At 41.7% G+C, this 14,038-nt stretch overlaps 2 protein-coding genes across 4 annotated transcripts in view; one reads left to right on the forward strand and one right to left on the reverse strand.

Annotated features, from left to right (window-relative positions):
* The window catches only part of NME7 (NME/NM23 family member 7), a 131,998-nt gene extending 129,251 nt beyond the window's left edge, over positions 1 to 2,747 (reverse strand). Inside the window, exon 1 of one of the 2 annotated variants that reach the window (XM_075196362.1) lies at positions 2,633 to 2,747. In XM_075196362.1, coding sequence (XP_075052463.1) covers positions 2,633 to 2,635 — 3 coding nt within the window. In that variant the 5' untranslated portion in view covers positions 2,636 to 2,747. The remainder of the gene's footprint in view (positions 1 to 2,632) is intronic. The other variant, XM_075196363.1, reaches the window with a different exon arrangement.
* Positions 2,742 to 13,740, forward strand: BLZF1 (basic leucine zipper nuclear factor 1). 2 transcript variants are annotated; one of them, XM_075196364.1, is made up of 7 exons: positions 2,742 to 2,846; positions 3,897 to 3,961; positions 5,035 to 5,462; positions 7,187 to 7,386; positions 7,495 to 7,623; positions 8,677 to 8,896; positions 13,131 to 13,740. In XM_075196364.1, the coding sequence occupies exons 2-7, from the start codon at positions 3,955 to 3,957 to the stop codon at positions 13,311 to 13,313; spliced, it is 1,167 nt and encodes a 388-aa protein (XP_075052465.1). In that variant the 5' UTR covers positions 2,742 to 2,846; positions 3,897 to 3,954; the 3' UTR covers positions 13,314 to 13,740. The 2 variants fall into 2 exon arrangements, with proteins under 2 accessions (XP_075052465.1, XP_075052466.1); XM_075196365.1 differs by lacking the exon at positions 2,742 to 2,846 and adding an exon at positions 2,860 to 2,932.
* Positions 13,741 to 14,038: the final 298 nt, after the last annotated feature.

Genomic DNA, 14,038 nt, shown 5'->3' on the forward strand with positions numbered 1-14,038 from the left:
ACAGCTGATCTTTAAGGTTATTCACAACCACTTTCATTGCTGGTAGGTGTATGCTTATCACCTTTGACTATTATTTTGAATGTGGTTCGTTAACTCCAAACACAGCTGCAGCCAAATTATGAAAGGTTGTCCACACACATGCAATTGAGGGTATTGCAGGTTATTTATTTTCACTTTTTTCCTAAAAAATGTTTGTTTTTCTCTTGCATTTTGTTGGTTTCAAGATCACATTATAGGTGGAAAATGTCTGACATGATGTATATTAGTTTCAGGCTTTACAGCACAAATATCTGCTACTTCAATAAGGGTGTGTAGACTTTTTATATCCACTTTCTGCATACTTGCAAACATTTAAAACATTCTGGAGGGAAGGTCAGGTGACAAGTCCGGGGAAGTGGTAAAGCGATTGCGTCAACACGACCCCATCCCCTATTGTGCAAGGCCGCGATTCACTGCATCCCGCAGTAAGGGGCAGGGCTATGATGAAGCGAATTGCACCATCAAGCCCGCCTCCACCCACTTCATATATGAAGTCCGAGATGGAGACCTGCTCTTCTGGGAGAGTCCCCAACATTCGGGAGAGTAGGCAAATATAACTTTATGGGGGGAATTCAATTTGCGGCGTTACTGCTGAAAGTAACACAGCATGTGCACTATTCCCGATATTACGGTAATAGTGCGTGTAATTACCGTTAATACGTTAATTTTAACCCTGCTTTCTGCTTGCAGCTCCATGAACACGGTGTTAATTTGGGGAATTCCCCCCTATGTGAGTTAAACAGTTATATATATATATATATATATATATATATAGCATGGGGATTTCTCACAGCCTCAACTCAAGCCGTGGGAAATCCCCATGTTATATATATATATATATATATATATATATATATATTTATATATATAAATAACTGTACTGACAATAAGGGACATATTCAATTGTCGGCAGGACCGCCGAAAATCCTGCGCTCAGAAAATATTACCGTTAATACAGTAATCTCTCGCTAGATTTCAGCTCGCAGGTCCCTGAGCTGCGAGCTGAAATCCAGCGAGTAAATTACCATATTAACGGTTTTTCCATGCACGATTACCGTAATATCGGTAATCGTGCATGGTCCGCTGGATTTTCGGCAATCCCGCGGACAATTGAATATGCCCCTAAGAGCTCATTTGTGGTGGGAGCTCTTATGAGCTAATATTGCATCGCTTATGAGAGTTTTTTATTCTACCAAGCCAAGGATCCCTGGGTTTATCACAGATGAAGAGCCTGGATCCAGACGAGATATAAAGAAAGTGAATGAGGAATGTTTTGGGCTGTTTTTATTTCAAATAACATAATTTTTACACTTGTGTCTGTGTTTTATTTACATTTTTCACTGGTGCACTACAGGTCCAAGCAGGCCCTAGGTGTCAGGGCATGCTGGCACTTGTGGTTCCCCAAGTGCCAGCATACCCTGGCAGCTGAACCAAATGGATTTATACATTTAACTAGCAGTGTCCGATTTATAATGTATAGCAATTTTTTTCAAAATATTTGGTAAATAGACCAAAAATGCTACTTACAAAATAAGATTTGTTGCTTTATTATGTTGCCGTTATGCTGTGTTGTGGCGAGGTTTCCTTCCAGCAGTCAATTGTTTACAACCAAAAAATTATGTTTTCAATATTTGTCTCTCTGTTGCATTGTCACTATGTGGGCTAATAGGTTGGTTTTTTTTTTATAATAAATAACTATGTAAGATTTGGCAACTTTACCTTATGAGCTATGCAAGATATCAGCCACAAATAAACTTATTCTCTCTCTCTCTCTATATATATATATTATATATATATATACACACACACACACATCAATTAATATTACCCCACACCCACCACCCCAGGGGTTTGAGATGAGCCCTTGTGCTATGAGCATTTTTTTATTTTTTTTTGCGGACCCAATTTGACTGGTCTAGGGCTGGTTTGGCATTATGCCAAGGGGACCCAACACTGCTATAGTTCCACCAGTTGGTAATTGCAAATTTGGGTGTACCCCAAGGTTTTTGTTCCCCCTGATTTTGCGCATACTAGCCTAGGCTGGCAACACTATGGTTGGTTAAGCTGTAACAGTGTAGACCGCGGTTCCCAAACTGTGCACCGCAGCTACCTGGGGTGCCTCGTCAATCTCACAGGCGGGCGCTATATAAATAAATGTTGATGATGATGAAGACTACTTAGTAATTATTTTGCACCTGTAAAAAAATATGGAGCCTCTAAGGGTGACTCAAACTGAGAAAATGTGTGATCCACTGGTGTAGACATTATCATCACTGTTGCCTTTATGGTGTAGACATTTCATACCCAACCCGTTACATGCCTGCCCCTAATTACAATTACTACCTATTTGTCACAGTTTTTATTTATTTCCTTTATCTGTCGCTTTATTGACAACTGTACAATGCATTGTACCATCATCAGCTATTTATAGAGCGCCACTAATTCCGCAGTGCTGTACAGAGAACTCACTCACATCAGTCCCTGTACCATGATTTAGAATCACATTCTAGCACTAATAATATAAACATACTAAGAACCATACTCTATCACTGTGTAAAGTACAATGCATAGACATGATCACCCCATCACTCACCATGTTGAGTCAGCCGCACTGTCCTGTGTTGTTGTTGTCAGTAACCCGGCACCAGATGCCAGCAGCAGTTGACCAGTGTATCCCTAGCAACCGCCACACACCGGAAGAGACTCTGTCCCCGCCCACACCACGTGACTGCGCTGAGCACCGGATGTGACGTCGAACTACACCGGAACCAACAGCAACACAGCCTGCAGAGCTTTCCGGTGGACACGTAAGTTATCTGCACTTTACATTCAGGAGATTTAGTTACAGATGTTCCTGGTTCAGTCTGTGTTCACTAGAGAGGAGACAGTGCAGGTTGTCCGGTTATTTCCAAACTCTTTCTTGTAATTTTATTTCTCTGATCTGTCTGTAGTTTGTTTCCTTTCAAATAAAATGGATATTTTCATTTACAGATTTCTGGGTCACACAGCCCAGATCACTTTATTCAGTGATTTCACTCAGAGTAAATAGCAATCTCCGTTTTATAGACAGCTGTTGGATCCTCTCTGTTTATTTTTAAGATATTTGTCATTGATGCTTATTTCGTGATCAACGTGCATTTATTTAATCATACAGTTTTGATATTTTAATCTGATGTTAAATTATAAATATATCTGGGTTTCTAGATTACTAGTGTTGAAAACCTTATGTTATAAAGCGTTTGAATAAACAACGATGATCATTTTATTAAGGGCTTCATCCTATGTTTGAGGTATCATTTTGGCGTCCTTTTGTTTGTTTTTTTGTAAAACGAAAATTTATATTTCATGTATAGTGCTATTGAGAAGGCAACTTCTGCTTATACTTCCATCAGGGTATTGTGTAGTGTCTGCCTTTGTGATGCAATAGATGTCTTCTGTCAAGTAGCAAGAATACAGGAATACTTTGAGGGTAATCGTGTAGTTTAGTGTCATAAATGATTTTAACACTGTGGGCACAGTGGTTAATGTCATCTTCATCTCCCTTGGTATTAGTCATTTATACAGCGAAACTGCAAGATTATCACTCTGTATCTCTAAAGGGTTAGTTTCATTACATATTTTTTTAAGTATTCTGGGATATTCATATAAATGTGGTTCTTTTAACTAAGGAGTTGACAGTATCGTCTCACAATCATGGACTGGGTACACTAACACACTAGCACTACATCTATATACATTTACACACTGCAACTTTAAGTATCAGGTGATTGCTTTAAAAATACATTCTTGAGGTTTTTGATTCAGTGGCAACAATGAATATAACTTGTAATATGTTATGTGAATCACATATATTACAGATATAAATCACACTTTACCTGAACCTGTTAATCAGACGTTACATCACTTGGAGACACCATGACAAGTGAGTATCACTGTTTGTTATGTTTAGTATACTCCTATAAGTGGGGATGTATTAAGTGTTTTGTCACAAGACATAGCAAAATGCCTGAAAAAAAAAATCTGCTTAATTTCTGGACATGCCTTAATATTACATCATCTGATAGGAGATGCCTGTCATCATCTGCTGACAACACAGACTACTGGGTTTCTCCAATTTGACCACAATATGTGGTGAAATTACAAACAGATTGTGTTGTATCAAAACTTATGCTTCAAAACTCACTGATGCCCCTTTGTTGCCCCACATGGATATAGATTAAATTAATGGCCCCTGACCACCATGTCCCCATCATGGCCTCCATATCTTTCTGACATCTGCACCATAACGAATCCCATTATGCCTAATGTTGACATTTGCTCCTTCTGTCTTTCATTATCCCCCTCCCTTAAGAATGTAAGCTCTCATAGACAGGGTTCTCTACCCTGTGTCTCTTGTCTGCCTATTCTCTATCCTTTTTTGCACCTAATACTATGCTGATTTCTTTTCTGTATGCCATACGATTTGTTCTGTTGTACTTATGTAAATTTATTATATTGTAACCTCCTTTGTACGGCACTGTAGAAGCCTTATAAATAAAACGAGAATAAATGTTGATAAAGCTTTCCTTTCACTCTTACCAGTCCAATTGTTAATTGGTCCTAGATTTATTATTTAATCGAAGTGACTCAAAACCAGAATTTCTTTACACAATAAGCAAATCATTGCCATAGCAATTCCTCTACATTTATATCACTGTTCTATGGTTTACATAGATTAGAAATCCATGTTTTTAGGATTTCTGTCTGTAGAAACAGGTGGGATAATTACTGACCCAGCCAAATAGATTAACTCAGCTGTACATGATTAAAGAAATCCTAAAAACATGAACTGGATATGGCCCTTGAGGACAGGTTTACCCACCCCTGGTTTACATTGTTTATATTTTGATATTATGCAAACTTTCCTTTGTTATTTGTTTATTTTTTTTAAAAAACAGCAATGCACATTTAAAATTCAGCTGTTGGCATTAACTAAATTCCTGTATTTTATTTTAGCAATGTCGACTTCTCCACCTTTACGTGGTACTGGTGATGGCATGGAAACAGAAGTGCATTTGAAATCAGTAGAAGTAACAACATCACACACCAAGGTGACTCACAGCCCAAGAAGGAAAACGACTCCAGTACTGTCCCTGAGTCCTGGTGTCCTTCAGTTGGGAAAAATTAACAGTGATAAATCGGTTGAAATTGAAGCGTTTAGGATCATCGTCCCTAAAGCTGCAATAACACACACAGTTCTTGCTAAGCAGGCTAAAACACAGGAGTTGAATGGACACAGTAAAGTAGATGCAGCTGATTGTGCAATTGAGCCATGGAAGCAACTCTCTGAAATGAAGAGCACTCTGGAAAAACTAAAGAATTCAGAGAAACGACTGTTGCAAGATAAGGAAGGTCTTTATAACCAGCTCAAAGTTCAAACAGAGGTAAGACCAATAAGGGTCTCATTTTTAATAGTGTGAAGGAGGACTGATGAGCACTCACACAGGGTGCATTCATAGTGGTTCAGAAATCTGTCTCATTTCTGTCTTCTCCTTTGTATGCAGTTTCAGGCCACCCTCCACACATCTGCTGAATTATTAGAAGTTGTTCCCAATGATTACAGCTCAAATGCATCATGTGTTTTCATATGGGGGTGCGGAGGGGCAACGTGTGTTGCCCGGGGATAGGGGTTAGGCTGGCAATGTGTGTTGATGTTGTATAGCACCAGCAAATTCCATAGCGCTTTACGATGTGTGTTGGGTGGGGGGGCAGGTTGGCAATGTGTGTTGAATTGGGTGGGGGGGGGGGGGGGGGCTGCGCAGGCCGCCAATGTGTGTTGATGAAAAGTGGTTGATCACAGGCCGTCAATGTGTTACAATACGGAACGCGTGTTGGTTGGGGAGGGTGCAGGCTGATAAAATGTGTAATGCATAATGTTGGGTGTTGGCCGGTTTTATAAGTGTTTACTAAAGATTGCTTGCTTCTAAGTTTATAGGAAATTTGTCCAGACAAGCACTCAGGAATGTCTGTTTCATTAGTGAGTTCACCATAAAAAAAAAGCCATCCAACACTGCTAATAATAGTTTTAGAAGGTCATTGTAAAACATATTGTGCTTCTATAAAATCAATAATGTTCAATTTACAATTTAATAACTTCTCCCATTTAACTATCCTAATCTTAGCAAGCAAATGTTGTTACTCAGAAACAATACAAAGCAATGTGCTACAAATTTTTCAAACACATGGGGTTGCTATTAGTGTGTGGTGATAAATATATGGCAGTAATTGGAACATAATTAGAGACAACCTTACTCTAGATCAAAAGAATAGTCATTTGTTAGCTTTAAGAGTTGTGCTTTACAAGCATCTGTGTTTGAGTAGGGTGATGGGGAAGGGCTTCTATAGGGATCAGTGCAGTTTTACCAAGCTTCGGAATTCATTATTATTTACTTTTGTTTGATTTGGAATGATTCTTCAGGATGTCTAATACTTGTAGGATTATGGTATTTAAGCTATGGATTAAAGTGGGATAGTACAATGTGTCTGAGTTTGATACTAGTGAAGAGTACACACACTGAACATATGCTTACTATGGTGACAGATAAGGAGAGAGCTTGTGTGTAAAGAAAAACAAACAAGAATTGTGTTTTCAGTCAATTACACCAGTCATATAGGAAATATGTGGAAGTACTGTTTATAGGTACCACAGACCATTGTGCTAGCTGAGCTAATGTGACAGGGCAGCAGAGATATATTCATTGTTGGCCTGGTACTCAATGGTCTGAACTAAATAGTATTTTTATCAAACATTTTGATAGAACAAGATTTTGGCATTCCAGGAGTATTTAAATTTCTCCAGTTGGAACAGTTCCCTGCACATCCATTGTTTTGTAATAAAACCCACTATTGATGCAAAAAGTACTACAAATAACCAACCAAAATGTTTTAATTGAAATGGGTATTTTGCTGAAATATTTAAATACACGTAGTAGAGACTCAATAAAACAAGTCTGGCCAAATGTCTGAGATGTTTCCTTTTAAAAGGTATCACCTTAGGAGCAGCTATTCTATAATTTGGCCACTATGGCTATTTAATACTTGTAGTATTGCTCATAATGTGTCAGTGTTGTTTCTTAAGGTCTCTTTAACAGTCTATCTGCCTTTTAAGGTTAATCGAGAGTTAAAGAAATTGCTGGTAGCATCTGTTGGTGATGACTTACAGTATCACTTTGAGCGCACAGCTCGAGAGAAGAACCAGCTTATATTAGAGAATGAGGCTCTGGCTCGGAACACAGCCCAACTCTCAGAACAGTTAGAGCGCATGTCCATTCAGTGTGATGTGTGGAGAAGCAAGTTCCTTGCCAGCCGGTAAGTCCGCACATAAATACGTTTTCTCCTCTGTCCTCTATCATTTGTTATGGTTTAACTTATGATGTTTGGTACAAAGACATTTGCATTACTCTTTTTCTATTTCAGAGTTATGGCAGATGAATTAACCAACATAAGGACAAATTTGCAACGACAAAACAGAGAGGCCCAAAGTGCACTTCAGGATTTGTTAAGTGAAAGGGAGCAGTTTCGTCAAGAAACATCTGAAACGCAAAAGTAAGACTTTCTGTAAAGGGAAAATGTGCACTACCTAGTCCTAGTAATGCTGATTAAACATCAACCCTTTCTACGTACAGCTTGATAATGTGTCCCTGCAACATGACGCCAGTTGGGAAGCCTATGTTTTTACAGATTCATTTCTCACCTTTTTGGATTTTTTTCTTAAAAATGCAAGTGGTGGGATTATCCATCGGCAATCTTTTCCAAAATAAGTAATCTGCACGCGTGGCAAAGTCTAGAAGTGTTAAACTCCAGAGCTGTGTTGTTCAGAATATCTTATCATTCTCTTCCAAAGCATTGATTAGATGTGTTAACTTATATTGCGTCAGAATACTTTGCAGCACTTAGTTTTCTATCAAACACAGTAATAAAACAAGACTAGTGGCTAGATTTACTAAGCTGCGGGTTTGAGAAAGTGGGGATGTTGCCTATAGCAACCAATCAGATTCTAGCTGTCATTTTGTAGAAGGTACTAAATAAATGAAAGCTAGAATCTGATTGGTTGCTATAGGCAACATCCCCACTTTTTCAAACCCGCAGCTTAGTAAATCTAGCCATTGGTATTACCAGATTAAGCGGTAAGAGGGCACTACTTACAATTCATATCCCGTTATCCTCCTAAATCTATGTGGGGACAGCTCCTTGTTTAGCATAAATGGTCTACTTGCATCATATTACATTCATTCCTGTATGGCAGGGGATGGGTTACCTTCAGTGAACTAACTAACTGGCTGGCAATGTTGGAAAGTGTAATGCTATAACTAGGGTGCTGCATGTATGTGTTGTGTTTTTGTTTTTCATTTAAGGAAAGAAACCTTTAATGATGCTTTTATATATTGTATAGCAAGCCATACAGATACATGTATCAAGTCATTATGTATTGGCCAAGTTAAGTTATGTTTTAGGCATCAAAAGAATGTGGTGCTGTGAAACCAGGACATAGAATTCTGGTTATGAAGACTGTGAATTAAAACTTTTTCTGTTAGGTAACCATAAACTATTGTATTCGTTTTAGAGTGTTGTTAAAGTGACTGTACTTTGTTCTTGCAGAGTGTTAGAGGAGCTTCTGGTCTCTCTGCAATGGGGAAGACAACAGACATATTACCCCACAGCTCAGCCGTATAACACTACAGAGCTGGTGGCAGCAATCCATAGACTGGCAGTGGCCGTGAAGTCTCACCTTATCGGAGATACCGGATCTGAATGCCCCAAACACACCTCACACACAACTGAATTTTGCAGCACTCCTGCAGAGAAAATGGCAGACATGGTAAATAGTTGTTACTGTTTTCTCTCTTGAGTTTCAGAAATGTTATATTTTTCTTTTGGTTCAAACATTTTTACTTATCTATATAATTGTAACTTATGCTGCATGAGTCACTGTGAAAATGATGTAAAGTCTTTTTGAGGGTTTATTTTTCTGAACATGTCATGTTTATAAAAACTTTTTGCTTTACTACTTTTAAATGGAAATCATTACTAAATTAACATTAATGTAATGTTACCTCCTATTTTTTTTACCTATCTGTGCAGTATTATTTTGTGAGGTACATCTTTATTCATGGTCCCAGGACATTAGGAGCAAAAAGTAGAGAGATCCTTTCTTGGATTCCTATTGATAAGCAGAACAAATAATAAACAGGTTAAATGTACAAAGGTAGACAGGAATAAAATATGTCCTATTGAGGATGACGATTGTACAGGTTCCTCAAATATATTCAGCCTGTAGGAGTCAGTAATAGAACCTATGATAAAATTAGAGTTTGGCAATCTCAAAAATTTCTGTACGATAACTGTATCAATAAATTTATCCCAGTAACAATACATAACACAATAAATATCCAATTGGTCTCTACAATAAAAAGAGCAATTTAGTATCCTTACAGTAGAGTGGGGGAGCCTTCCAGCGTCCCCTGCACAGTAAGTGGGGGGTGGCCTTCCAGCGTCTCCTGCACAGTAAGTGGGGGGTGGCCTTCCAGCGTCTCCTGCACAGTAAGTGGGGGGTGGCCTTCCAGCGTCCCCTGCACAGTAAGTGGGGGGTGGCCTTCCAGCGTCCCCTGCACAGTAAGTGGGGGGTTGCCTTCAAGCGTCCCCTGCACAGTAAGTGGGGTGTGGCCTTCCAGCGTCCCCTGCACAGTAAGTGGGGGGTGGCCTTCCAGCATCCCCTGCACAGTAAGTGGGGGGTGGCCTTCCAGCGTCCCCTGCACAGTAAGTGGGGGGTGGCCTTCCAGCGTCCCCTGCACAGTAAGTGGGGGGTGGCCTTCCAGCGTCCCCTGCACAGTAAGTGGGGGGTGGCCTTCCAGCGTCCCCTGCACAGTAAGTGGGGGGTGGCCTTCCAGCGTCCCCTGCACAGTAAGTGGGGGGTGGCCTTCCAGCGTCCCCTGCACAGTAAGTGGGGGGTGGCCTTCCAGCGTCCCCTGCACAGTAAGTGGGGGGTGGCCTTCCAGCGTCCCCTGCACAGTAAGTGGGGGGTGGCCTTCCAGCGTCCCCTGCACAGTAAGTGGGGGGTGGCCTTCCAGCGTCCCCTGCACAGTAAGTGGGGGTGGCCTTCCAGCGTCCCCTGCACAGTAAGTGGGGGTGGCCTTCCAGCGTCCCCTGCACAGTAAGTGGGGGGTGGCCTTCCAGCGTCCCCTGCACAGTAAGTGGGTGGGGGGGCCCTTCCAGCGTCCCCTGCACAGTAAGTGGGTGGGGGGGCCCTTCCAGCGTCCCCTGCACAGTAAGTGGGTGGGGGGGCCCTTCCAGCGTCCCCTGCACAGTAAGTGGGTGGGGGGGCCCTTCCAGCGTCCCCTGCACAGTAAGTGGGTGGGGGGGCCCTTCCAGCGTCCCCTGCACAGTAAGTGGGTGGGGGGGCCCTTCCAGCGTCCCCTGCACAGTAAGTGGGTGGGGGGGCCCTTCCAGCGTCCCCTGCACAGTAAGTGGGTGGGGGGGCCCTTCCAGCGTCCCCTGCACAGTAAGTGGGTGGGGGGGCCCTTCCAGCGTCCCCTGCACAGTAAGTGGGTGGGGGGGCCCTTCCAGCGTCCCCTGCACAGTAAGTGGGTGGGGGGGCCCTTCCAGCGTCCCCTGCACAGTAAGTGGGTGGGGGGGCCCTTCCAGCGTCCCCTGCACAGTAAGTGGGTGGGGGGGCCCTTCCAGCGTCCCCTGCACAGTAAGTGGGTGGGGGGGCCCTTCCAGCGTCCCCTGCACAGTAAGTGGGTGGGGGGGCCCTTCCAGCGTCCCCTGCACAGTAAGTGGGTGGGGGGGCCCTTCCAGCGTCCCCTGCACAGTAAGTGGGTGGGGGGGCCCTTCCAGCGTCCCCTGCACAGTAAGTGGGTGGGGGGGGCCCTTCCAGCGTCCCCTGCACAGTAAGTGGGTGGGGGGGGCCCTTCCAGCGTCCCCTGCACAGTAAGTGGGTGGGGGGGGCCCTTCCAGCGTCCCCTGCACAGTAAGTGGGTGGGGGGGGCCCTTCCAGCGTCCCCTGCACAGTAAGTGGGTGGGGGGGGCCCTTCCAGCGTCCCCTGCACAGTAAGTGGGTGGGGGGGGCCCTTCCAGCGTCCCCTGCACAGTAAGTGGGGGGTGGCCTTCCAGCGTCCCCTGCACAGTAAGTGGGGGGTGGCCTTCCAGCGTCCCCTGCACAGTAAGTGGGGGGTGGCCTTCCAGCGTCCCCTGCACAGTAAGTGGGGGGTGGCCTTCCAGCGAACCCTGCACAGAAAGGGTGAGTGGAGGGGGACCTTCCAGCCTCCTCTGCACAATGAACAGGTGGTCATAGTACTGTATCAATAAAGCATTTGTCTGCTGAAATTCAGACAAGCATTGTGCTTTGAGAGAGACTGACTTTAGGTCTTTATAACATACCTAGAATAAAGGTATAGTAGACTAGAATCTACTACTTAGGAAGCTGAAATTTCACAGCACAATAATGGCCTACAAGTAGCAAAAATGTCAACATCTAAAAATAAGTAACTTTTCTATGACATTCCCCAAGAAATAATATATATATATATATATATATATATATATAATATAGATAATATGTACAGCAATGTTCTAATGCCAGCTTTAAATCTAAAAGACACCATCCACATTGCTTTTTAACACTTATGAAATGACTATCCTAGTTATATGATTATTAACCAGTTGTGTTTAACATTGCCAATTGCCATGACCTGCTTACATACTAGTGTTCACAGAACTATACCAAATATACAATATTTACATTTTCAGGGACACTGCAACATTGAGCAGATTACTGTACATCTGTGATGTTATGGGACCATAAGACATTAACTAGCCAACAAAGACATTGTATTGTACAGTTATATTCTATACAGACAGAACACTGCACCTAACAGCCAATAGACGTGATACAATTCTATTGTACCCTACAGACCTAGGACACCATACATGCCTATGAGTCTGTTGGACAATAATAAAAATCAAGGCAACTGACAGGTACAGACATTTCTTGAGACTTGTCTTAAGAAACTGTGCTGTTACTAGAGATCAGAAACGGTTAGTATGGTTTATCTCTGTACAAATACCCACCAGATATGACATTGAGGAAACTCTCTGCCTAGTTTCCTCCATAGATAAGAAGGGACAATTGGGCCCACAGACTCTCCATCCTTATGTGAGCTTCAGACACTGCTCACTGATCCTGCCCTCAGCAGTCATCAACCCCAAAAATCCTTGAGTTCTACTACTCGCCCAGAGACTGCAGTGTTACTCTGTACAGTCCACTTAGCAGTAAGTAGCAATGTGGGGGACACATCTGCCACAGTATGTCATGTCTCTGCTCACGTACTACTGATCTGAGCAGAGAAAACAGTCCTTGAGGTGTCTATCAACTGTACATTACCGCTTATATGCCAGCCAAAACAGGGGAGAGTAATCTGCCCCTCTCAAGTGGTGCTGGACTGTGACTCCATTCTTCACAGGGTAACAAAGCACTGTTGTGGAGAAGGGGAGTGACACCTGCAATAGTACGGTAATCGAAAGTCTTACCACCTTCGGGTCCTTTTCTATTACTGCAGTATTACTCTGCAGACAGTATATTGCACATCCATAATTAGATGGCAATGAAGTCTTAAGACATCAAAGTCAGACTCCATTTTGTTTTTGAAGTTCGGTTATACAATGCAGATAAGTCTGCCTGTTTAGCAGCACAATTGTCATAAAGGGAAATTTATGCCCTACTAAGTAGATAGATAAGACCAATGGAGCAATATTGTATTGGTAGCCAAATTATAATTACAACTGATAGAATGCTTACTTAAAATACTGTGTTTGAATAACATTAGTTAAACGTAAACATTTTTATTAAAAATACATAAACTGTGGTAATTTTCTTTAATTTTGTCATCATGTTAGTCCAAGTTTACACTTTCTATAGTCCCCAGAGAGTTGTCTACTTACCTGTCGAAGAAGACTTAACACTTCTTTTTTGTTGTGCCTATTGCCTTCTCCTAACATGCTACATGTAGTGAGAAACATTACTAGAAATCTTACAGTCTCGTGTCACGTTTCAGGTGCTGAAAGCTCAGGTTCCTATTGCCTGTACTGAGACCTTGGGAGATATTTCCTTCTCGGAGTCCTCATCTTCCTTCTTAGCTGCAAAGAAAAGTATTGGACGTTTTCACCCGTACACCAGATATGAGAACATCACTTTCAATTGCTGCAATCAATGCCATGGAGAACTGATAGCCCTATAAGAAGACTGGTTTTACCTTGCCCCTTTGTGATATCAGTATTTGCTATGGTGTAATTCATGTCAAAGAGCAATAATTTTTATCCTCAAATACGGATTCATGAATTACCAGTATTTGTGTTCCTCTGTTTCTTTTGGCACCTAACCTCCTACAGTATAACCTTTTTTTAAAAGGAACATTTATAGAAGAACTTTCAAGTTAAATACTTTTGGCATCCAAAGTGTTTGCTATAATATTGACAATTTAAGAAATTATTTCAAGTTATATAAGACCATTCCCAAAGGCAATCTTTATAAAGCTGCTGTGGTGTAATATTTGACAACTTTTTTTTATCATTCTGATTTGACGGACTGTTACAGTATTTTTAGAGATCACTGTATTAATTTAAATTGACACATTTTGTAATAAAAGAAAAAAAAAATGAACTTCAGACTAGCTACTGATTGGTATAAGGTAAATGGAAATGTTTTGATCCACTAAACATAAAATATTTAAAGCTAAAATGACCACAACATTAGTTATGTGAATACCAGAGTGGCTTAATAAGGGTACAGGGTCACCATTCCGTGTTTTGCTCTTCTAGATTTCTATTGGTGATCTCTCTATAGACTCCATACTGTAGGCAAAACGGCATGTATAAAACTGACATAGAAGGTACACAAAATACACTATATGGACATAAGTATTCGGACACTTGACCATTACACCAACAGCTTCCACTTTTCTTG

The sequence above is a fragment of the Mixophyes fleayi genome, chromosome 2 (assembly GCF_038048845.1).
Source record: "Mixophyes fleayi isolate aMixFle1 chromosome 2, aMixFle1.hap1, whole genome shotgun sequence".
NCBI lineage: Eukaryota > Metazoa > Chordata > Amphibia > Anura > Limnodynastidae > Mixophyes > Mixophyes fleayi.

What these genes read in the sequence shown, in the direction of transcription:
- BLZF1 (XM_075196364.1), top strand. An exon ending in GAAACATCTGAAACGCAAAA is followed by an intron (nt 7,624 to 8,676) that starts GTAAGACTTTCT and finishes TTGTTCTTGCAG; the next exon opens with AGTGTTAGAGGAGCTTCTGG. An exon ending in CAGAGAAAATGGCAGACATG is followed by an intron (nt 8,897 to 13,130) that starts GTAAATAGTTGT and finishes GTCACGTTTCAG; the next exon opens with GTGCTGAAAGCTCAGGTTCC.